The 24,627-nt window shown below is 45.3% G+C and overlaps 1 protein-coding gene across 3 annotated transcripts in view; it reads left to right on the plus strand.

Moving 5' to 3' along the window:
* Positions 1–24,627, plus strand: part of GRIN2B (glutamate ionotropic receptor NMDA type subunit 2B) — a 207,535-nt gene that overhangs the window by 63,769 nt on the left and 119,139 nt on the right. For all 3 annotated transcript variants that reach the window (XM_063154709.1, XM_063154710.1, XM_063154708.1), the window contains one exon: positions 23,520–24,118. In XM_063154709.1, coding sequence (XP_063010779.1) covers positions 23,520–24,118 — 599 coding nt within the window. The remainder of the gene's footprint in view (positions 1–23,519; positions 24,119–24,627) is intronic.

Raw genomic sequence — 24,627 nt, forward strand, 5'->3', positions numbered from 1 at the left:
GAGACCCAGGGGTGTTTGTATAGCAGGGAGACTAGATTTCTCTTTCTCTGGATATGATCCCTTCCTCAGGACCCATGATGGAGGTTAGTAAGAAGAAGCTTTTGCATTTGCTGCCTGCCAGTTTGATCCTGTCTCTCCCTTGCTTCTCTGGTGGTGTCCTCTGAAATTTAGACTATTTTCCTGTCCCATTCCTGGGATCGGGGATCTAAGCACTACAACTAAAACTCCTCATGATTACTAAGCCTGTTAAGGACTGACTTATCAAGGTGCTAGGTGGACCTGTGGTCTTCCAGCCAGTGGAGATGGCTTCTGACACTCATGGGCTGTGAGATGCTCAAATAGCAGCAGCATGCGTGTTGTGGTGTGGGCTTCCTCAGGCACTCAGTGGATGCAGGGAGGAAACAACACGTGTCTTGCATACATCCATTGCTTGATTTATCCCTCCATTTTATGGAGCCCTTGCCATGAGTAGTTTTTAGTGTGAACTGTGGGATGGGAAGCAAAAAGAAACCCCAAACCAGAGGAGAAGATTAAGGGGAGCCTGTTCTACATTCTAACAGTTAATTAAATCTTTCGCTTTTGGAAGCTGGTGTTCCTGGCAGACAAAGGAAGATAAAAGAGCCCATTGCATGAGATTACTCTTTTTTCACCTTAATACATTACCAGGTGAAATTTTACTGGTGCAATTCAACTTGAATTTTAAGTGTAGCTTTTTCTACTTTTATGCATGGAAGAGGGGGAAAGAAGCATGCTTTTAGTATTTATCTTCAAAGGATACTTTTACACATTATGATTCAGACAGAGGCCAAACAGGAGGTTCTGCTTTTCTTGTGTACTGCACCCTGTAATCCCCAGAGGCACACAAGGAGGTCTGGGGGCTTGTGGTGTGGAGGTGGGTGCTGGGGAGGAGCAGTGAGATGCTTCAGCCGCAGAGGGGCCTGAAGGCACAGATTCGCAGAGTGCTGTTTCCATGGCAGTGCTATGGAAACAGATTCTGCTGCTCACTGCTGCTCAGGGTGGAATTTCAATGCTTCACACAGCCCTGGTACCCAGGAAACAGCAAACCCACAAACAAAACCCCACCAAACCTGTAGATGCCTCACTAGAGCACGGTTTCTCATTCAGGCTGCACACCCTACCCGCTGCCCTGGGGGAGGAAAGGACGAGCAAGCACAAATCAGCTAAAATTAGAGCTTGTTACACCCAGCTTGTCCCCCCCACCTCCATCTGGGCCCCTCAGAATAGTTCTGGAGGTTCATATAAATTTGACCAGCTCTAGAATCTTTGATCTGCTGTTATATGTAGGCTGCTGAATGCAGTTTGAAAGCCTCAGGCAACGCTACAGTCTGGAGGCAGAATGGCTGGAAAGCAGCCCAGCAGAAAAGGACCTGGGGGTGTTGGTCAGCAGCAGGTTGAACATGAGCCAGCATGTGCTCAGGTGGCCAAGAAGGCCAATGGCATCCTGGCTTGTGTCAGGATTAGTGTGGCCAGCAGGACAAGGGGAGTGACTGTTCCCCTGTGCTCGGCACTGGTGAGGCTGCACCTTGAGTGCTGTGTCCAGTGCTGGGCCCTCAGTTTAGGAATGACTTTTGACAGAGAAGGGTGGCAGAGCTGGTAAAGGGGGAGAGGGCAAATCCTGTGCAGCATGGCTGAGGGATCTGGGGTTGTTTTCCTGGAGAAAAAGAGGTTCAGGGAAGATCTTGTCACTCTCTACAGCTGCCTGAAAGGAGGCTGCAGCCAGGTTGGGGTTGCCCTCTTCTTCCAAGCATCCAGTGACAGGATGAGAGGACAGCACAAGTTGTGCTGGGGAGATTTAGGTTGGACATTAGGAGGAATTTCTAAACAGAAAGGGTGATTGGGCATTGGAATGGGCTGCCAAGGGAGGTGGTGGAGTCACTGTCCCTGGAGTTTGTTGTTTAAGGAAAGACTGGATGTGGCACTCAGTGCCATGGGCTTATTGATGAGGTGATGTTTCATAGATTGACCCTGATCATCTCAGAGGGCTTTTCCAACCTAATTGATTCAGTGATTCTGAGTGTATCACAAAGAGTGGGGAAGCAGAGGGCTAAGGAAGACCCAAACCAAGAAAAGCTCTCTTTCTGCTCTTGGCTTATCTTCATGACCTTCTCTGAATCACTTTGGTTCCCTGTACCTCAGTTTCCCCATCTATAGAACAGAGAAAATAATGATACCTTCCCATAGGCTGGGCAGGGTTGACTGGTCAGTGCAAGCAGGTCCTTGCAGGATTTGGGCTACTGTGAAAATTGTTTAGCTAATGTTTGGAAAGTAGTTTGAGGCCCTCTGGTGAGAGTGGTTAGAAAACAGCCAGATTTTGCCACCCTTCAGAACAACAGCCTGTAAAAAAATTACATAAAGCTTATGCAGGCCTCACCCTCTTGTTCCTTCTGATCTGTGTTTCTCCTGCAGGATGGAGCACTGATTGCAGGATGGAGGCTGCAATACAGCAATTTTAATAGTAATACTGGGATTGTTAGGTCCTCATTACCAGAAATGTCCCTTGCACAGAAATGGAAAGGAAGGTAGCATAAAGGTTGAGCTTTGATTTTACAACCTTTCAGTGCTGGCTGACTTTGACTGGTGCAGCTTGAAACCCAGCAATCAGTTTAGCCTACTTAAAATTTGTCAGTAATTTCCCTGGAATGCTGCTGAGTATATCCCTATGCCAGTAACAATGTCCAAAAACCTTTTGGTTGGTGGAGGCAGAGTCAGAACAAGCCACGAGAGGCAGCCTTCTTCCCTTTCTCATCCCTCTTCTGTACCAGCACTGCCAGTTTTGAACCCTGGAGCTCCTGTATGTCACCTCCTAGGAGCCTGTATTAAGGTGTGTCAATCTTAAATTCCCAGGGAGCTGCAAGAGCATCCGTGGGTCCCCCCCACACCCCCACAGGTCTCTCGGAGCTCTCCCTTCTGCCCTCCCAGCCGGTAGGGCATGGTGCATCAGCTCAGCAAGGGCAGGCCATGCCTACAGTGAGGTGCTGGCTTCTGAGCACGTGCCCTGTGGAGTGGAAAAGCACAAGGCTGCCTGTGACAGCACGGTCATGCAGAGTCACCGCCGTGTGTTCGGCGATGCTGCCTGGAGGTGGAGAGGAAGCAGAGAGGGAAGTGTGGGTGTTGAAGGTCCCGTGTGCACGTCCAGTGCTCCACTGGCTGCCCTGGGGAATGCTCCCCATCCTTCTGTGTTTCCTGAGCCCCCTGAGGGAGCCAGACAGGGGGATACAGCACCTCACAACCTTTGAGGGCTCTCAGGATGATGGTAATAACAAGAGATAACTTGCTGCAAGAGCTGTCAGGCTTATAAATACCAAGCCTATGACAGTAATAACAGGATGGTCCTTAGTCATATGTTGGGGAGAGGATCTTGGAGAATCCTTGGGGGCCGTGGCTGTGTTGTCAGAGCAGCACCTCCTCACTTGCCAGGGATGCAGGCAAAGCTGTGGGCATCTCTTATCCAGAGAGCAGCCTTTCCTTTGGAATCAGCTGCCCCTCTCCCCCTGCAGAGGAATTGCCTTCTGCTTAATAAACGTCTGCTTGTAATATTCTGAAACAAGGAGGCTAATCAAAGGCCCCATTCTGTGGAACAGGGATGCTAAGTGACAAGATTAATTTCAGTAATCAAGCAGCTTAATTTGGACATTTTTTTCTCTTCTTCTGTGTTGCTGATGGAAATTGAGGCAAATCTCATTCTGGAGAGACACTCTTTCCCTGCCTGATACCAACAACCTCCAGTACTGAAAATGCTTGTGTAGGGATGGGAGGATGGGGAAGAAAGAAGAGTAGGAAAGGGTCACCTAGGACAGTGTCAGTGAATGTGTGTGGACTGCTATGAGTGATGTTGCTTGAGCATCTTTCCTCTGGAAAGCTCCCAAAGTGTTTTATAGACTGCATCGCAAAGGCTCCAGTCAGCAATGAAATGCAGTCATCTTGGCTGGATTGCAGCAAGTCTTTGAAAGGACATGGAAATTCAGCTGCTCAGGAGAAGGCAGGCAGGAGGCTGTGATACCACCAAAGGGAAATCATGAGACGTGAAACTGTGTGATGGTGTGGAACTTATCTGAAACACACCTGTGGCTCAAAGGTCTCACCCCTGCAATGAGGAATGAATTAGTCTTCATCCTTCAGTGACACGGAGCGCCAAGGGCCCCTTTCCTCAGTTCAGGGCTGGTGCCACCAGCGCAGCCTCTTACAGTGCTCTGCATGGTGCTCACTCATCTGCCTGGCCACTGCTGCTGCCCTCCCACCTGCCCCATGTCCACCTGTGCAACCTCACCAGGCATGCTGTCACTGAGCTCTGGTATCACTGCAAGCTGAGAACCTGTGCCAGTGATCACCTGGGGGCCTTAGCTCATTTTGCCCATTCCCTGATCACATAAGATAACAGAGTCAGCTGGTGAGAGGGTTGGGGAAGAAAACCCAGAAAATGTGATTTACGACAAGGCAAGAAGAGCTGAGTCCCTGCTCTGGTGTCATGAGGAAGCACCCCTCCTTTAGCTGCAATTTTGGCAGGGGAACACATTTCCAGGGGCTGTAGCAGAACTCAGACTGGGTAAAGCCCTTTGGAGTAGGTAAAAGTGGGGTTTTTCTTGGGGGTAGTTTTATGCTGGCCTGAGGCTGAGGTGTGTGCGTCGGCAGGCAGGAGAAGTCTAATAATAGCAATTTACTCATTCAAACGCCTGTGATCTGAGGAAGCCTGGACGGGCACCCAGTGGCGTGTGACAGAGCCCTCCAGAGCCAGCGGAGTGGGTTTAAGGGAATGACGTCCTTGCCCGAGGCAGTGAGGGTTCGGGGCTGGCAGCTTTCCATGCCGGGCTCTCCAATCCCCCTGCCGCTGTCGGTGCTCTCCTCGGCCGCTGCCGCCTCTCTGCTGTGTCCCCCTCTCCCTTTCGCTCCCCGCGGGGGCATTTAGTTGCCATTGCTGGCAACCCATTTTTCAGGGACAATCCGTGATGTTTTCCTGACCCCCCTCCTTTCCCTCGTCTCCTTCCACTCCCTCCCTCCCTCCCTCCCGCTGACTTGTTATTATGTACTGCAGCTGCCCGGAGGATTTTAAATAGACCCATAATCGCACAGCAGCTCCTCTTGGAAGTTTAAATATAACCTCCTTGTTAATCTCGCGTGTGGCAGCAGCACAGCACCTGGGGAAGGGAGCAATGGACGAGCACTAACCCGTGCCTTTACATCAGGACTGGGAGGGCTTAGTGAAGTTACCAGGAAATTGCCTCGTTCATTTTAACCAGAATAGTTCTGAGGCTGGTGCGAGGTGCCAAACTGATGATTTTTGCAGCACAGAATTATTTTCTTAGTTGCCATCCCAGGCGCATCGTAAGAGAAGGCTGCCCAGCAGCTGCCCTCCCACTTGCCCTGGCTTGGGCCAGTTTCTCACCCCTCCTCCAGGGAAGTCCCCCAGGAGGCAGTGGGCAGCTCAGACTTCCGAAACCCTTTGCCTTCCTAAACCCTTCGCCCTCCTGCAGCAGCGTTTGCTGTTGTTCCCGCGGCAGCTCTGTGTGTGGTGCTGAACAAGGTGTTTCAGCGGGAGACCCTGCAGCTTGCTTCCCAAATTGTTTCCTGGTAACAGACTGATTTCAATATAATTTCTAGTTGATAAATTAACTAATTTACCCCTCAGACTGGAGCAGTGTTTGCTGAGCATCATAGTTCAGGGGCACTACAGAAGAGATCACAATTAATAATGGATTTTCCCAAAGGATGTGTTCTAAAAGAGCAAATCTAGTGCTCACTAGTCCATTAAATGTAGTGAGACACTTTCAAACAGGAACTGTTGCCTGTTGCTTTGAGCTAACAGGATCCCTGCTCTTCCTGCATCTCAAATGCAGCCATCTTCTCATACAGAGGGACAAGGGATGTGTGTGAGGGATCATGTCCTGACTAGCTCTTCTGCTTTTGCTGGAAGGAGGATCTAGCTGCCTGCTCAGGGATGTGGGCTGTATTTCCTCCAGTCTACTGAGCTGGTGCACACCGGGATCTTTGACACACACTGACACCAGAAAGGTTGTTTCTTTATTTTCTTCCTCTGTAAAATATAGAGATAAACCAAACCAAATCTGAGCCAAACCAACCCCCTAAACCCCCCAAAAAAAAAAAAACAAAAAAAACCAAAAAAAAACCCCAACCAAACAAAGAAAATTAAACAAAAATCTGTCTTTTAATTGATGTTGAGCAGTACCTGTAAAATAAAGTAGTATTATTGATGCTAAATTATCCATTAATTCTAGTAATCCAGCCATAGTAATTGCTGAGCTGGGGGACTAATTACAACATGTAATTTATTCAGTGAATTTAGCTGCTTTTTCTGCTCATGGAATATCAATTGTGCAGATCATAATTTCCTCAAATTTATTTGAATTTACTTAGTGAACTTCTTGGAAAATATTTACTCTATGGATTGATACAGGCTGCTTTACTTAATTATGGTTGGTCAGAGAGATCTATTTGGTATTGTTTCTATTCCCTTGTTGAATGAGCACACAAGCACTTCTGTCTTGAATACTTGCATATGAACATGGTAGATGTACACTTCTGCAAGTTTTTGCAAATTTCCACACATGAATATGCAGATAAAACTCCTATATGGGAGCGCTGACAGCAAACAAACACAGACAAGCTAGGCTTAAGTAATTTTGCATTAAAAAAGTGAATTAATATTTTTAAAGGGTCTAAATTACCAAGACAAAAGTTGTATTTTTCTGCAAAGTAACCTAGTCCTTGGTAAACACCATCTTGAATGGCAATAATGGAATGTTGAATCATAACCTAATAATTTTCCTCTTTGCCTCTTTCTGCTGATCAGTGCAATGATTTCCCGTAGTAAAAGGAAAGATTGGATATTTATTGTATGAAGACTGTTTCTTTTTTAGCTGTCTGTGTTCATGTGACATTTACTGTAAATGTGCTTGTGTCCTTCAATGGGTAGTGTTTGTCTGAATGGGAGACCCGATTTTCTCACTTCCATTAATTACCTATTTCCAACCTGTCTCCCCAGCTCCCTCTTTCCATCTCAGAAGGATGTAGTGTGGCTAAACTGAAACTTTCTAAATGACAGAATTGCAAAAGTTTCCAAATGTTTGGCTCTGGTTTGTGGTGTAGAAGTGTGAGAGATCGTGTTCATAAGGACATTTGTGCACACGTGGGAGTAACTAGTGTAGCGTGATCAGCACAGAGTGTAACAGGGAACAAACAGGAAGAACTGGACATTCCTGAGGACCACAATGTAGAAGTAGGCTGAAATGCACCAGTGTGAAGTCAGGACCATGCAGATAGACATGTGACTGCAGTGCTGTTTTGGAGCCCTGCTTTGGGTAGGACCCACGCTAGATCTTAAGGACTTGAGCAGAATAAATTTTTTGGAGAGTGCAACACTAACATATTTCTGTTGCTTCTGACTGGTCTGGATGACTTTGCACAGTCTGGTAGTCTGTATGGAAAGATTCTTTGTTACTCCTGTTAATTGATCCTAGAAACAATAGGATTACCAGTTATAAGCAAATGAAAAAGAGAAAAAGTGGGAGTATTATTTACTGATGTGATAACTGAGTCTTCAATATGACACATCAGCATAAAAGGCAATTATATTCCTAGGTGCCAGGCAGGATATTCCCTGCCAAGGCAGGGACGTGTCAGTATCATTGTGAAAGTCTCTACTGTAATTTCCTCTGTGTATAATTCTGTGTATAATTCCAGTTATTCCAATTAAAGCAAAGTGGAGCCAGAAAAGTATCTGGTTGGTAGAGAGAGGGAAGAATGCATTTTACAGTAGGAAAGTAAGACAGTGTAGCTTACCTAACCAGGCAAAATGCAGTCTGAGAAAACAGAAAAGGCTGCCTTCCACTAAAACGAGTGAGGTGAAAATACCCTGGCAGCAATAGTGCTCTTCAAGGTAAAGAGCTGCTGGTGAAGGTATTGACTGGCTAGAAAACGGCTTCAGCAGAAAGTCATCAGCATAGCAACTTTCAAATCACATGGGAAAGTGAGAAAAATTACTTCCTTCCAGTGAGAGCATTATTGGTTCCTGAAAAGAGTAATATGGAAAAACTCTCTGGGACATCCCTCCCAGACTGCTGTTCCTTAATGATATCAAACCCCATGCAGGCACTCTGTTCTTCGGATTTAAAAGGACCTTAATTCAGTTTAGTTCAATTTTCTTCTAAGGGTTGCTTTAATTTGGAAGAACTGTGTCCATTCAGGGCTAATGTGATTTAATGAATTCATGCTAAACTCACAACTTAAGTTAATTTGGATTAATTTTCCCAACCATTTCTCATTAGACAACCCTTTAGATGTTGTAGAAATGGCAAAGAAATCTTGAGCAGTCCTGCTTGTGATTCGGTTCTAAAACGGAAAGTAGGTTTTCTGACTGCAGAAGGCCTGGAGAAACATCTGGCCGTGTCCTGCCTCCCCCTGGAGAGGTGCTGAGGAGGGTGCAAGCTCCCAGGCCCAGTGTCCCAACTGCTCTCTGGTGTTTTCCCTTCCTGCTGTGGGGCCCAGCAGAGCAGCCTGGTGGTGATACCCTTGTTTGGAGGGAGTGTTAGTGCTGTCCCAGGAGAGGGGGTGCTCTGTGGGACCACCCGCTCTGACAGGTGGAGTTGGGTGTGCTTTGTGAGCAGCATTTGGCATAGATCAAGGGGAGTGTGGGCTGTTTGCCTGTGTGCTACCTGCACAAAAAAATGTCTTGCTTTAATTCCCTGAACTGCATTCCATCGCTTATGCTTGCCGGCTTCTAGGAAAGCAAACGCGTTTATTTCCCTGTAATGCTGTTCTAAGGGGTTTACAGCTCAGCTGCGATGGGAGGTGTTATTTCTGCCGCCGCTATTAGTTGGCACATCCTTATTTGCCTGTTTCTGGCTGGCACATCGTGGGTGGGAAATGTGTGAGCCCTAATCTGTCGGGCTTTGGAAGGCGCACGAAGGGTCACTGCCGGCAGCCCCGGCCGCGCACTGAGCGGTGTCGGGCACGGAGCGCGGCCGCTGCGGGAAGGGACCAGGGACCGCGCTGCCGTGGCCCTGCTCGTTGCCATGGAAACAAAGCTGGATCCTTAATCGGGATGCTCGTGGATGCGAACCCACCGTCTGCTGGCCTTTTGGCCTCACCTCCTGCTGCCCCAGTGCCAGCGTGGTTGTGACTGTCCTGTGCCAAGTGGGTGGGAGGGGAGCTGGTGTGGAGGGAGCCTGTGGGGCTGAGCGTGCGGGAGAAGGGTCCAGGAGAGAGGTTAAAGTTGGTCCCTGGGTCCTGGGAGTGGAAAACACCTCTGCTGGGGTGGAGGGTGCAAAGGGAACCTGAGGAGCAGGCAGCAAGGGTAAGTGTGCTGTGGCAGCTGTGGGGAGGAGCACTGTGACATGTTGGGGTGCCTAGACACTGCAGGAAGGTCAGTGCTGCATGGCATCATGTGTGGACCTTCAGAGAGCACCCAACAGGCTACCTTGAAGAAATGGTACAATTGTATCATAACATTTAGCTCAGGGACTATACTGACACCACTCTGCAGCTTCAAGGACCCAAGGTAATACTTCTGCAAGCTGTTGCTGTGCCTTACAGCACACAACTGGGTCTTTCTAGGTTGTTCAGGTTAGCTCTGGCATTTCTGAGGTAGGGATGTGGCATTACACAATATAGACATGCTTTTGAGAGGTCTGAAAATGTGAGGAGGCTGTTGCTGGGGAATTAAAGCAATTGCATAGTGCACTTAGAACAAGCTTATGCAAAAATGGGTGAGCAAAGAGATCTCACTTAATGTATTCCCTTGGCACCGTGAGGAGTGCAAAGAAAAATTTGCTAAATGAAAATCTTTTCAGTTGTAATACCTAGCTCAATCAATACCTAGAAGAGGGCATTTCAGGGAAACCCAGAAGCTGTAGCAAAAGCTCTTGACACCTCAAGAGGCAATAATCTGCCTTTTGAGTCCATAAAGACTGCAAGATAACTGATGAACTCTGAGGAGGTGGTTTGCTGGAAGCTGTAGGATGGAAGATGTTGCCCACTTGCAGTCCTGAAAAATCCCTACCAGGATTCACCATCAATGGTGATATGTCCATATCCCAGCAGGAAGGATTATGATCAGCCTGCTTAAAGTCCTCCTGACACTTCTGTCTGAAATGCTGCTCATGTTAAGTTTAGACTGTAAACTTGCACATCATCACTGTACCCTGTTAAAACGCTGCTGTCAGAGTTCCCAGGGAACGGAGAACTTTCTTTGTCCAAGTACAAGATACACAGCTGACCTTGTGCAAGGAAGCAAACTGCTCTGAGAAGGATTGAGTCCAAGACTGGGAGGGCTCGTATGATTAATTTCTGTTGAAACAGACATGCTGGTGCTTATGGAGTGAAATGAAAATCTCCTGGGGACCCAACAATTGATGCATAGCAATGAAACACACAAATTACCAATGGGCTGTGCAGCCCCTCCCTAACCCTCAAAGATAGCTGAAGGGGAATGCATGACCCTTGATTTAGCATCCTCAGCACTTTATATAGGAAAGGAATATGTGCACTGTAAAGCATAAAAATACGTAAAAATATTGCTTACTTTGTCTTCCTTGGATATCCTAGAGTTACAGTATGAAGAGAGATTTAGTAGGAAGGCCAGTGAGGAAAGGCCATGTTTGTGCTCTGATGAATAGAGAGGTTTGTCCGTAGCCTAGTGCAGAATGCACAGGGAGCCTGACCATATTTTCACTTCCATTTAGAGAGTATGATAGCACTGTGAAGATAGTGGGATTAGCCTGAGGAGCAAAAGCACAGAGATCTACTGTCAGCCCTTAGAAGCTGCTGGGTGACATAACAAGAGCAGTTGGACACCAAATGAGCTGTGGAACGCTGGGTTGATGTTTTCCATGCAGTGTGCTTCATTCACTGAGCTTGCCCAGTCTGCAAGGCTGCATGCCTTGGAGAGCACCAACACCAAGATAATAAATGTACATCGTTCTTCAGCTCTGCTCCTTCTGCTCTTAGCACACAGAAGAGGAGAATGTCCTCTGAGATAAAGGGTGCACAGCTACTGCTGCAGGCTCCACGCAGTGCAGACAAATGCCTAGTGTAGGAATGTACACATCCTGAAGGCACTGAGATAATGAAAAGGTTGAGCTCCTTGCAGTAGCCACCACTGTTGAAGGAAAATTTTTCATCACGGTGCTTCTCAGGAGGAGATATTCAGAAGTTTTATATAAAAAAGAGAATAAAACACTTCCTACTAGCAAAAAAAAAAAAAAAAAAAAAAATCTTGAAGCTTGATGACCAGAGTGATGTCTTTGTATCAGCTTTCAGAATTGCTTAGCTGCACCCTGAAATAAACCTTCCTGTGGCTAAAACCTTCCCACAAATATTCCCTCTTATGACCTACCTAAAGAAAAGACAATGTGGTGTTGTTTGCAGGGGTCCCAGGATAAGGGAAGAGATGAGAATCTTGACTTCATGTTTCAGAAGGCTGATTTATTATTTTATTATCTATATTATATTAAAAGAAAATGATATATTAAACCTAAACTAAAGAAAGAGAAAGGATTTCATCAGAAGGGTAGAAAAAAATGATAATAAAATCTTGTGACTGACCAGAGTCTTAACACAGCTGGACCTGTGATTGGTCATTAAGTAAAAATAACTCACACGAACCAATCAAAGATGAACCTGTTGCATTTCACAGCAGCAGATAATTATTGTTTTCCTTTTCCTTTGAGGCTTCTCAGAAGAAAAAGTTCTGGCAAAAGGATTTTTCGGAAAATATGTCTGTGACAAGACAATTCTGACTTTTTTTCATTTTTGGCTTTGTTTTTTTTTTTTTTTTAAACTAAAATCTTCATGATGTATATTATTTACATGACTGCTTGCCTCCATGGAAGGTGAGTCCTGAAGGACTGTATTTTGTCAGAAGAAATAAGGTCTGTAAAACTATATCTTGAGTGTTTTCACCCATGATTTGAAGGCATCTGTTTTCCTCTGGGCTGTGGCCAGGGCTGTGTAGTGAAGCAGCCTGTGTAAACCCTGGCTTCTCCCTGAGAACACAAACCAGAGGCTTAATTAGCTCTGAATGCATGTGTGGTGATGCAGACACTGCTCTTCAGTAAGTCTGGGCTGCACCATCGCCTGAATTCTTAGGGATCATCGTCAGATGCCAACTCAGGTGCTGCCGGCCTGCATTGGAATGCAGCTGCCATACTGGGGATGAGATGCTTTGCCTGCTTTGAGACATCCTGCAAGTGACTGCCTGTGTACACATGGACATGTGATGTCTGTATGGACACACACCTGTGTGCAGTGAGAAACCAGGAGTGCAGGAAGACAGAGAATGACTTGGAGTGATACAAAGTGGATGGAAAGACCAAACACCACAGCCTATGGTTCTTCCCTTGCAGCCAGTGCAGTGCTGGACAGGACTTTTTGTTTTCTCCCCTCATAGGGACATTTGTTTATCTTCTGTCACAGGCCCAGGCCAGGCAGTGTTCAGACTGAATAGCTCATTTCTCCCCTGCTTGCTGTAGCCCCTGCTGATGCTTCCATCTCCTTCCCACTCCCCCATCGTGCCAGAGCGTGTGCTTAAGAAAGAGGACAGACAAGGAGATGCAGGAAAACAAGATGCACCAGCTTTGCCTTTGAGTGAGTCCAAGAGCTATTTCTGTACCTAACGCATCTCACTCTGGCTTTTATTCTCTTAGATGCCTTTGTTACTCTTATTATTAATGACCAGCAGAGGCAAATTCTCTTGCTGCTCTATCATTCCTTTTCTCTGCTGTGTCGATCCTCGACAGAAATCTCAGTGCCTCGTGTGCATGTGTGATCTTGAAAAAGATATGGCAGTTCAGTCTCAGCCTCGGGTTTTGTTTAAAAAAGTACAAAGCCTAATATAGATAGAAAAATTTGAATTCAAGTACAAAAAGTATCTTATTTATTATGCTGCTGCTTTCAAGGGCATATGGAATATATAGATATATATTAATGTGCAGGTAAGTATAGAAAGAAACTGAATTCAATTATGTGTGCTTCAGCACAGAGTTGAACTGACTGGAAATGGGCTTCTTGACTGTCATCGTCCAAGCAAAAAAATATACAAAACTGAAACTTGTGTCACCTTATTGCAAAGTCAGACAGTCCAATTTCCACTTTCAGATCCTCTTCATCGAATCCTGAGGAGTGTAAATGTTCATGTGCTTAGATCATGGTAGTGGATATAATGGTCCTTACAGCACCAATCACTGTTACAACTGTAAATTCTAAGTACTTCAGGAATGGTGGGGATGATTTCAGACTCTAGCTCTACAAATCTCCTGTGGTCTCCAGTCTTTTACCAAGAACAATTTCCAATTCCTCAGAGTTCAGAAATGGCTGTTCCATCGATAGGGACTTTGCCACAATTTGTGCCTCAGTCTCATAACAACAAGAGCCGTGAAAAACAGCCATTAATCATCAGGGCAAAGAAAGGAAATGGAAGAGCTATGATCCCAAACAAAAATAATTGAAAAAAAAATAATACAGCAGCTGTGGATTTGGCAGAAGATGCTGCATATGTTTGGATGGACATCTGTGCATGCAGGAGACTTCATGTATTTGTGAGTAGTTTTATCTGTAAAGCTGCAGAAAACCTCCTATTGAGTTTTCAAGACTTAATAGATGGAATCTCAAGAAGATTTGAGAAGGGAGCTTCTTTCCTGTCTAAAATCTGTGTAAATAACTCCATTGGTCTCAGAGCTTCCATTGGGGATAAGGACAATCAATAATCATTTAAAACTTTGTGAATCAATTCAATAAGCAAGACAGACATGACACCAGCTTCCGTACAGGGGCACTCCTCACTGGTTGATTAGGAAGGAGAGCTGGGCAGAGAAGGTAGGCGCAGTTTTCATTCATCCAGGAACACAAGAGGTAACTAACTATGGCCAAAGCAAGCTCTAGTGGGGATTGGGTCTTCAAGCGTGTTGGAATCCTTGTTGTTTCAGCCAGGGACTCTCACAACGCACTTCAGTGATGCAGTAGCTTTCCAAAGCAGAGACTTAACCCAGAGGCCTGGTCCAATGGGTCAGGAATCCATCTTCTCCTCAGACTAGGAGAGTCCCCAGCTAGATCTAACACCAGAAAAAGGGTCACCAGGATGGCGCAGGCTGGGATTTGAACTAGTTAGCTCTCCTGATTTGGCAGCTCCACGGGACACGAGCTGGAGCTTCCACACAGCGCTGATGAACAGATGCCTTAGGGCCAGTGCATGGTTTCTGTGCCTCCTGTTGCCTGGTGCAGACATACACATTCTGTGCTAATGAGGCAGCTGCTTGCCAGCAGCATGTCCAAACAAAAAATGGACCAGGGTACTTTCTTCATTTTATGGCCAGATTATTTTGTCCTGTTCTGAAAGTATAAGGCAGGGGGTAAAATCCCTCTTAAAATAAAACCACACAGAGCTGCCTTCTTGCCTGGTATAGAGAACAATGATTTGGCATTCCTCCTGTTCCAGCCCTTGCTGTAAAACGCAGGTTGAAGTGAGCTGAGTCAGGTTTGGGGGAGCTCAAGGCAGCAAGGAATTGTGCTCTGAGCAATCAGCACCCCCTTTCCAAAGTGATGGAATCTGATCTGGAAGGCGCGGTGGAGGGAGTTGTGGATACGCCCTGTCCCGGAAAGCTGCGAGTGTGAAATGGTGAATGCTCACTCCCAGGCCCGGGAGGAGAAGAGTGGGCTCCCTTCTTCTCCTCAGTGCCGCTCCCCTTCCCGAGCATCTCTGCAGTCCCGGCAGGCTGTCGGGGGATGAGCCCCGCGCTGTGATGGGGGTAGTGACGCCCAGCCCCAGCCTTCGCAGCTCCTGTGCCGTGCCGTGCCGTGCCGAGCCGTGCCGTACCGGGCCGTGCCGTGCCGAGCCGTGCCGTGCCGTGCCGAGCCGTGCCGTGCCGTGCCGAGCCGTGCCGTGCCGAGCCGTGCCGTGCCGTGCCGAGCCGTGCCGTGCCGTGCCGAGCCGTGCCGTGCCGTGCCGTGCCGGGCCGTGCCGTGCCGTACCGGGCCGTGCCGTGCCGTGCCGGGCCGTGCCGTGCCGTGCCGGGCCGGGCCACAGCGCTGGCGGGAGCGGAGCGGTGCGGTGCCTCCCGGCGGGATGCCGGCGGTCGGGAGCTTGCGGCCACAGCGGCATTTCGTGTGCGCTGCTGCCAGGGAACCTGGCTGCTGAGCTGGGACCAGGGCGGTGGGGCAGAACCGGTGCCTACCCCCCTCTCTCTCTGTCTCCCTCCCCCTCTCTCTCTCCCTTTTTTTTCCTTTTTTTTTTTTTTTTTTTTAATTATTTTTCCTTTGGGACATATTCAGAATATCAATTATGACTCTCTTAGAGAAGTGGCAGCCAGGTATGAGGTAATGGGAAATCTGGAGTCTGTGTAATTTAGTCAAACCTCAGCTCTTGGTTTTGTCCCCGTGCTAGAGAGCTCTCCTGGTTTAAGCGAGTGGGTTTTTTTTTTTCCTGCAAGTGACAGAATTGCCCATTTACTGCTGTCCAGGATGGATGAGGCGGAAGCCTTTTATTGCTCCCTGCCTTAAGGAAAGCAGAGGGCACATCTACACAGACTTTGTGTGCAGCTGCTCGCTCATGTGTACTCTAAGGCAAGCCAACTCTGATCCAAAGGGTATGAAAGTTATATCCATGTGTTTAAAATTATCTAAACTCTTTAATAATACCAGCCTGTGAGAAAAGATTAAATCCTGGCACAATACTACTTTAAACTGTCTGCCTTACTTCAGCTGTCCATCTTTGAGCATAGGCATGGCCAAATTCACTCTGCCCATAAAGGCTGACTAGACCTTGGCATCATTAGGACTGCAGGTGCCATCTCTTAGGACAGAGAAAACAAGTAACAGCTTAGCCTGCAGAAGGTTAATAATTAAATTAAATAAGCAAGGCAAAATTTGAGAGATAGGGGGTATCACTACTTTATGAGAGAAGAGGAATAGAGGCACTTAACAGACACACTCTGACCTGTCCTCAGCTGGACCATAGTGAGAAGAGATCTTAAGCTCCTGAGAGGCTCAGGGGGCATTGGATGCAATGCTGAACTTCCAGGACTTATGTAAATTGACTCTGTGAACCTTTGGAGCTTCAGCTCATATGAAGGTTTGCTCATAATAAGAGACCAAAGGTATACTTGATGAAATGGGAGAGCAGTTAATTTAGAAATGATAAAAAGAAATAGTATTTCATCCAGGATAGTTGATTTGAGAAATATATTCAATGACATCTTGCCAAATACTGTGACTGGACTTTTTTTAAAGTGCTGGATAGTTTTATGGCTGCTCTTGATTAATAAGGCTATACCAAATGACATCCCATTCAGCTTATAGTCAAAATTCAGTCCTTAGTCTGGAGGGTAAGACAGCCAGAAAAGAAGAGCCAGGCAAACACCATGATGTAATCAGATGGATGAGTAATGGGGCAGTCTGACTTTCATTTGTTTTGGGCTGGCAATGTCAAGATATTAAGCCATCCTGGTGGGCTTCTCTGAGTTGGGACAGGGAAACTGGTCCTGGGCTGCCCGAATTGCCCCCATGGAATAATGTCACTTGGGTGGCGGGCTCTACTCAGTGCAGCCAGTGCTCTAATCCGTCCATGTGCTTTCATCTAACAAGGAAATACACACCTACAGAGGTGAAAATGGAAATGTAACTGTCCTGGTGGGAAACTGTTTATCCTGGCAGCTTGCTAACTGCTGTTTCTCCTCTGTGGAAAAATGCTGGTATCCATGCATGATGCTTTAAGAAGCTGGTATAACATACCAGCATATATTAGCCTGCTTTTACCAGTCATTGTTTATAAAAGTCACAAATTTTTCACCCTCTCTTTAGCCAAACAACTGAATTTCTCTGAATTGTATATGTCAGACAATGACTCTGGTATGATTGACTCTTTAATCTTTTTTTATTAACTGCATGTGGTATAGAGTGGAACAACACCAAGATCAAGATTACAGAATCTAGGTTATCTTGTGTTTCCTCTGTTGCAAAGTCTTTTGAACAAATTTCTGCAGACCCTTAAGTAGAAAGTGGAAATCACTTAGCTGTTTTCAGCCCTTGAGTCATCTTTAATTGGAGACCTTTTTGTTGCAGCTCTCAGGAACTCCTTCGTTCTGGAGCACTTGGACTGTTGCCCCTGGGTTAGGGCTCTGCAGCAGACCTGTTCCCACTGCTACAGAGAGATTGATGTCCAATCCAGGACTGGGATCTGTATTTATGATGAAACTTTTATGTGTAGGTGATGTCATTATACATGTGAATTTAGTATATTTGTTATCATTTACCAGGGTAACAACTGAACTGTGCTAACAATTCTATATTCTTCATTGCAATTGGTAGCCATCAGGGATTGTGGCTTCCAGAGAACACCTGGAGAGTCAACAGCCATTCTCCTAATTAATTTATCACCGTGTATCCTGTCTTTCTATCAGTGGTGACATTGAACTGGGTCTCTTGCTATCTCTCATCTACCAGTTCCTGTAACCATCAACTCTGAGCTATGTATCCTTCTGTCGAGTAAGTCTAGTGTGTTCAGTAATTATTGCAAGAACAAGGGGGGCACTGATAAATGATATGGTTATATAAACCACATTTGTTCATCTAAGAAATTTGAACTTCCCACTGATATCACGTTCCCGGGGCAGCTTGGAGGATTTTCACTAAGAATGATCCACTCCTCAGTGAATCAGAATGTGGGAAAAGGATTGCAGAAGGTCATGTGCTATGCAAGTCAAAATCTTTAGTAACCCAGGGAACCTATTTCAGTAAAACAGGAAATCATATCAGATAGTATAAATTAGGCAGAGTCATTAGGAAATGACACAATTCAACGTGCTCCAACTTTACATTCAGTAGGTTTTGCTATGAATGTATTTGTGGAAGTGTGAGTGTGTATATGTATATGTGAGTATGTATATGTGTGTATATGAGAGTGAGAAGCAGAGATTCTATTTTAGATCAGGGGGACATAATATTAGGTCTGTAGTGTCACCATGTTCTCATAGTCCCTACTGCGAGCATTCAAGAAAGGACTCACACAGCATGATACAACATGCAATATAAAATCCAGAGTTGTATTGTATTGAGTTGTTGAAAACGAAATAAAAAAATTAAATTTGGAGAGAAAAAACCAAACAGACAGAGGATCCTGACTGTAGGCTAGCCTGAGGCAGTAATGGATTTGTGGTAAGATAAACAGAAGTAAATGAACACTTAAGCAACAAAGCTCCTGATTTCCTGTCAGATATGTTATAACAAACGGGACTCAGACATACAGGAAACTAAATTATAAGACATTGAACTGTAGTGGCATTTTCCATCATGAGCAGTAAAACTCCCAGTGAATCAAGTATCCCACCAGGACTGTGACAAACAGGTACACAGCGGTGTCTCAGTTTTGAAGAAAAGAAATACATAGGTAGGCAAATGAAAGCCTGTGTTTTCCCAGAAGTTATTTGTTGCTTGCTCACTCCTTTTTGCCCCCTCCACATTGTGTGGTAGGCAGGACTGAAATCTAAACAAAAGGCAGCCCTATGTGGTTTGGCTGTTGGTCATAGAGTAATTTTGCAAATCAAGACTGTACTAAAGACACATGAACAGCTTTTCTTCTAAATCAGGAAATGAGAAGAGGGCTTTGGAAAGTGATAGTGGCCTGAGTCATTAGGATCTGATAGGATCCCCTCTGTGAGCTGGAGAGGAAGGGCAGACCCCAGTTGTTAAATTAGGGCTGCACAGGAAGCCTAATGAAGAGGCAATGGGGGTAAATATACAGATGTTCCAAAAAGCGTAATAAAAAGGGGCTACTTAGCTTAGCAGTACAAATTGTATTTGTCCTGCACCTGTGTGGAGACAGCAGAGTAGGGCATTTTGCAATGACATGGTATATTTCTCAAAATCCTGGAAGCAAACCTGTTCTAGACTTGCTCCTTACTTGAATTCTTTGTGCATAATTTGACACATCTTGCCTTTGTGGGGTCTGGCACTTTGAAGCTGAAGGAGCTTGCCACCCCTAGCAAAAATGTGTTCATGGACCAGCCACCAGTGTGTGGAGCACAGAACCAGATTCCATTCCGGTGGGCTGCACAGAGGGAATGTAGCATGCTGATCTCCTCACTCACTGCCAGGTCAGCAGTCAATACCATGGCTCGGTGCAAGGCTGGCCAGTTCCTCAGCATGAGTGGACTCCTGCAACTTTTTGGGGATCTTGCATTCCCCTGCTTTGAGGATGTTCTCCAGTCTGGCCTGCACTGAGAAGCAGTTTTGCTCTGGATTGTAAGATCCTGTTTTTAAGGCAGTAATTGTACTTGCTTGAATGGGGAATCTAGAGTGTCTGTTAGGAAGAAACTTGTGAGAAAAGCTCCCCGAGGACCTCTCCTGCCACATCTGAGGTAAATGGCTCATTAAATGGCAGTGATTGGTTTCAAATGGTGCAGCTGGAGGAGGGCTCCTGGGAGAGTCACCTGCAGCCTTGCCAAGGGCTCACATCTTCACTGAGGTGTGGGTCAGACCTGGCCTACCTGCAAGTCTGAAGAACTTAGAAGTGTTGGTGATAGTACTCTAAGCCCTGTCCTACCTCTGCAAACTGTCTTCCATCCACCTAGGAACTCACTAGCCACCAGTCTGCAAGAGGAGGCTTCATGGTGAGTGTGTTCGTACCTTCACTGTGTGCAATTCAGCCTTCTTATTGGAAGGGTTAAACGTGCCGGAGGAGGAGGCAATACTTGTCCCAGCATTGGTAAACTCAGAGCAGATTTTCTGTGGGAAGCCATCTGTCAACTGGGGAGTGTGCTGTGTCAATTGATCAGCTCCACCTCCAGCTCAGCTCTGCAAACTACAGATCCCTGACCTTGTAGGGTGACAGTGGGGGAGTACTGGGATCTCTGGAAGCTTTGAGATCCTGTAATGGAGCCTCTGCTCTTTCAGACTGCGTGAGGGACACCCTGCAGCATCTTGCTGTCTCTTGCATCAGGTAGTGATGGAAAGCCTGAGCTTGCAGGTGAAAGGGCTGTAGGAGGAAGACAGGCTTTTTCCTGTAGCCAGGGGATTATATTTCACCTGGGTGATGTGCAATGCAAGGGACTTCTGATTAAAACTCGACCTATCCCTGTCCCAAACTTAAAACTGTCTCCCAATGGCAATGCTGAGCCGTATTTTGGCTGTTTCAAGGTAAAATACGAAGGTGGAAAATGTGAAATTTCTTCAGGAAAAAATAGGAGCTTATGATGTTCTATAAAAACCCATAATGTCTGGAAGGGTAAAATACTCCTTTTTGGTTCTAGTCATAATAAAACAATAATGATTCTATAGGGTATATGTGTGTAAAAATGGTAAAACTACCTTAGATCTGTCTCCTGATTAAAAACCTTCACTGTAGCAATACAGTGAGGTCAAATTCATACTCTGATAGCCCCACTGTTCTGTATTGGTTCAGCTCCTTCTTTTTCCTTGACTTTTCATCAGGCATGCCCAAAAACAAGGTAGGGAAGAAAATTGAGGCTTTTGGACATTTTTCTTAGTTTGATTTTTGTCCCCCTCAAAAGGTAGTGGCTGAGATTTCTGTCTAACTCTATCAGCAATTCTTCTGATTTATTATAAGAGGGACACTTTCTTCTCTACTGTTGTCTGTCCTTCCTTCTTCACCCCTCTCTGAGTGCTGAGTTGGTCAGGGAATGAAGAACATTTGGCCAGCCCAACTATCGGGGTGATTAAGTGCCAAGAGCCATCTTGGCAAAACAAAATCTGGACTGGCTTGCACCTCCTTAATGCTCTCATTTTGAATATAAGTTGCCTCTTCTTGCTGCTTCTGTAATAGAAATGCCAACAGTTGCTCAAGAGCAATTATTGCATGTGCAGCCAAGTGGCTTGTGCTTGATGTAAAGTGGGGTGCTTCCATTTCTCAGTGGAGGGGAATTGTTTCCCTGGGTTGTGATAAAGCTGTCTATTTGGTGTATTGATTTTTGATGTTCATACACTCTTGATAGTGAGGAGCTCTGAATTTTGTCCCTGAGTCTTTTGGGGCTGAATTCCCTCCAACAGTTAGGCGGTGCACTCGTGTGGAACGAACTGTCAGCAGGCATTTTAGCTTGACCCTGTTTAAATCACTGGGAGGGCATTACCTCCTGCACCTTGCTATCCTGCCTACTAGCTCCTGAGAGTGTATGTGTGTAGCCTTGAAATAGCAGTGGATTTACCACCTAGTGTCTCCTATTTATCACTGAGGAAGCAACCAGACAAGACTTCCAGATGCTGTGTGTCAAATGTTCCGGTAATTCGATAACCAGGCCCTTCAGATCTTGGACTCTGCTAGAAATGGTGAAAAATTGCAGTCAATTCAGAGACTCTTATGCATAAGTGTAGAAAGGTTCTTGTTGAACTTAATATAAAAGTAAATACTAGTCATCAGTGTAGCTGTCTTGTCTTTTCATGTGGCAGTGAGGCAGAGTCTTCACACTCTAGCATTCAGTTGAGAAAGCTACAAGTGCCTTTCAAAGGCACCGTGCAATGAAGGGTGTTGGAGATGCTTGTTCAGGATTTTTTTATATTCTGGCACATGCTGTGACAATAGTTTGATTTTTTTTCCTCTGTCTTTTCTAATTTTCTGCATAAGCTTCAAAGACATAAAGTATCTTTTTATTTTTATTAGATGAGTAGGTTCTTTTCCTGAGCACAGTTCAGAGAGAAGGGGGCGAGTTCCAGTGATAAAAAATATGAGATGTTTTCCATATATTGAGCGGCTCCAGTTGCTGGTCCTGTTTTTTTTTTTTTTTGTTTGTTTTTTTTTTTTGTATTTTTTTTAACTTCTCTTTAGTTTGTTGCTGTTGTCTTTTCCTTTTTCTTTTTGCATACATTTATTTTTCCACTAAGCAAAGAGCAGCCCTAAGAGAACTTTCACATGTGGGTGGTGAGCTGTATGGAGGAAGCAAACAGAGTTTAATCACCAAACCTTGTAAGAGAGGCATTTTGTATAGGATGTGACCCATGGGGAGCTCAGGAAAGAGAAACAAGCAGCTTAAGGCTGGGTATGAGATCAGGACTTTATTTATTTATTTTATTTATTTTTCTGGAGTTGCTGAGCTATTGTATATTTTGTCAATATAGGAAATGGTTATAGATAATCAAAACCATAGCTAAAGGATGAATGGATGATTGATTAACTACATCCCTGCCGAGAAACAGCTTTACCTGCCAGGCTGTAGGAGACTCAATTTGGTAGAGAACTGTTCTAAATGTGACTGTCTTGAGGTAATGTCTTAAGGCACAATGAGTTTTCCAGGTCTCAAACTCCTGAGTGAATCTTTCTGTATCTCTGGTCCAGTTTTCCAGACTTATTAAAAGAAGGTTGGGCTGTTCTCATTCCTTAAAGCAGTGTTTGGGTTTGGAGAACTTTGTTATTATGATGGGAATCTCTACACAGAGAGATATAATTTAATTATGAGGGTTTGTTGTTTTTTTTTTTTAATTTTTTCTTTTATGATCTAATCCTACTCTATAGAAGTCAGGAGGAATTTGCAATTGCTTTTAAAAGATAGAAGATATATCCCTAAGACAGAATTTTGGCAACTACTTTTTTCTATTCCTTTCCTTCATGAATTGGGCAAAAGCAGGGATTTGCATTTTTCTGGATGTCATAAATTGAAAGCCTGATATCTGATGAAATCCCAGGACAGAAGAGATTTACACTATGCCATTGGAGAGCTGAGATCTGTATAAAACTCCTTGGAGTCTTCAAGGTTGTAAACCGGTACAAGTTCTAATTTTTGCAAAGATTAACTTAGTATGGTGGAAGGATATGAGAGCAATACCAAGAGATATACTGAGCTGATATTTCTCTAAAACATGGTGTCAACAAAGCTCATCATAGTTTAGAAGTCTCTGTTTTATTTTAATGTATTTTATGTTATTCTGAGACTGAGCCTTCACAGTTGTACTGAGAAGAACTGTACAGAACTCTGTGCTGCTGCTTGCTTTGAGAGGAACTAATAGTAGAGATTGTCAGAGCTATTTGTATCCAGTGATTTTGTGTACTCCATTTGTACTTTAGTCTGGATACTCAAACCACAGTGACTGTCCCAAACTCAGTATCAAAGTGACTGTCCCAAAAATCCATATCAAAACTGCCGTGATCCTGTTTATGCTGCATATAAGGTTATGATAATCCTGTGATTAAAGCTCTTAATTTCATGAAATATTTTGTACATATTCTGTTTTTCTGTCCTCACTTGTGTACCACTTGTTCTCTGTCTGTTAGAATCAGGCCTAACAGTTGAAACCTTTGAGTAATTTTGGCAACCTGCCTTTAAAAATAAAGTAAGGACAGCTGGTCATAAAAAGGATTTTACTTCCTTCTCACTTGCTTCACTTAAATTTTAAAAAGTTAAAAATCTTTAAGCTCTGGCCAAGATATGAAGTAAGATTCTGACTGTGTGCCTACCCCTTTATGCTCAATGGATTGGCTAGGAATGCTGTTTATTTCCTTTGACATATTCTTGTTTTCTTTTTTTCTCTCTTCCTCTGACTTCCTATTCTAGGATGAGTCATCCATGTTCTTCCAGTTTGGCCCATCAATAGAACAGCAAGCTTCTGTCATGCTCAACATCATGGAAGAATACGACTGGTACATCTTCTCCATTGTCACTACGTACTTCCCTGGTTACCAGGACTTTGTGAACAAGATCCGCAGTACCATTGAGCACAGCTTTGTGGGCTGGGAACTGGAGGAAGTCCTTCTGTTGGACATGTCCCTGGACGATGGGGACTCAAAGATCCAGAACCAGCTCAAGAAGCTCCAAAGCCCTGTTATCCTCCTCTACTGCACAAAGGAAGAGGCCACCTACATTTTTGAGGTGGCCAACTCAGTGGGTCTGACAGGCTATGGTTACACGTGGATCGTGCCCAGCCTGGTGGCAGGGGATACAGACACAGTGCCATCCGAGTTCCCCACCGGGCTCATCTCTGTCTCATATGATGAATGGGACTACGGTCTTCCTGCCAGAGTAAGGGATGGAATAGCCATAATCACCACGGCTGCTTCTGATATGCTGTCTGAACACAGCTTCATCCCTGAGCCCAAGAGCAGCTGTTACAACACCCAGGAGAAAAGGATTTACCAGTCCAACATGCTCAACAGGTAAGGGGAACAGCCAGGCCAGCCATACGGAAGGGTGGTCAAAGACAACCTCTGGCACCAGAATATTTCTGCTAGGCATGTGGTGCTCTGGGGCAGCAGGTGGTGTTGGCCAGAACTGGGCAAGGGCAGGTGAGCTGAGGGTGGGACCCGTGTTGCTGTGCATCAGGAGTGCCAGTGTTGTCACCCCCTTAGAAAGCCTTCATACAACACAGGGGTCAAGTCAGCGTGAGGAAAAGGAATAACAAAGGCATAGTGCAACAATTTGATAGTGCCCCTCAATGCACAAATCTTCGCTTTCGTAAACAAACTTCTTCAGCACAGAATTTCGCCAGCGCTGAACTTCTTGGAGTGTCTTTGCATGACTGGGTCCGCCGCTCCCAGGTGGGTTCTTGCTGCAAGCAATGGGAATGTTTCTGTTGAAGTCTAGAAGGCACCAGCTTCTGTTCCAGGCACTAGCACTATGTGAACAGGTGTCCCTTATAGGTGGTGGTTGTGTAACCTACCAGGAA

The sequence above is a fragment of the Melospiza melodia genome, chromosome 4 (genome assembly GCF_035770615.1).
Source record: "Melospiza melodia melodia isolate bMelMel2 chromosome 4, bMelMel2.pri, whole genome shotgun sequence".
Lineage (NCBI taxonomy): Eukaryota > Metazoa > Chordata > Aves > Passeriformes > Passerellidae > Melospiza > Melospiza melodia.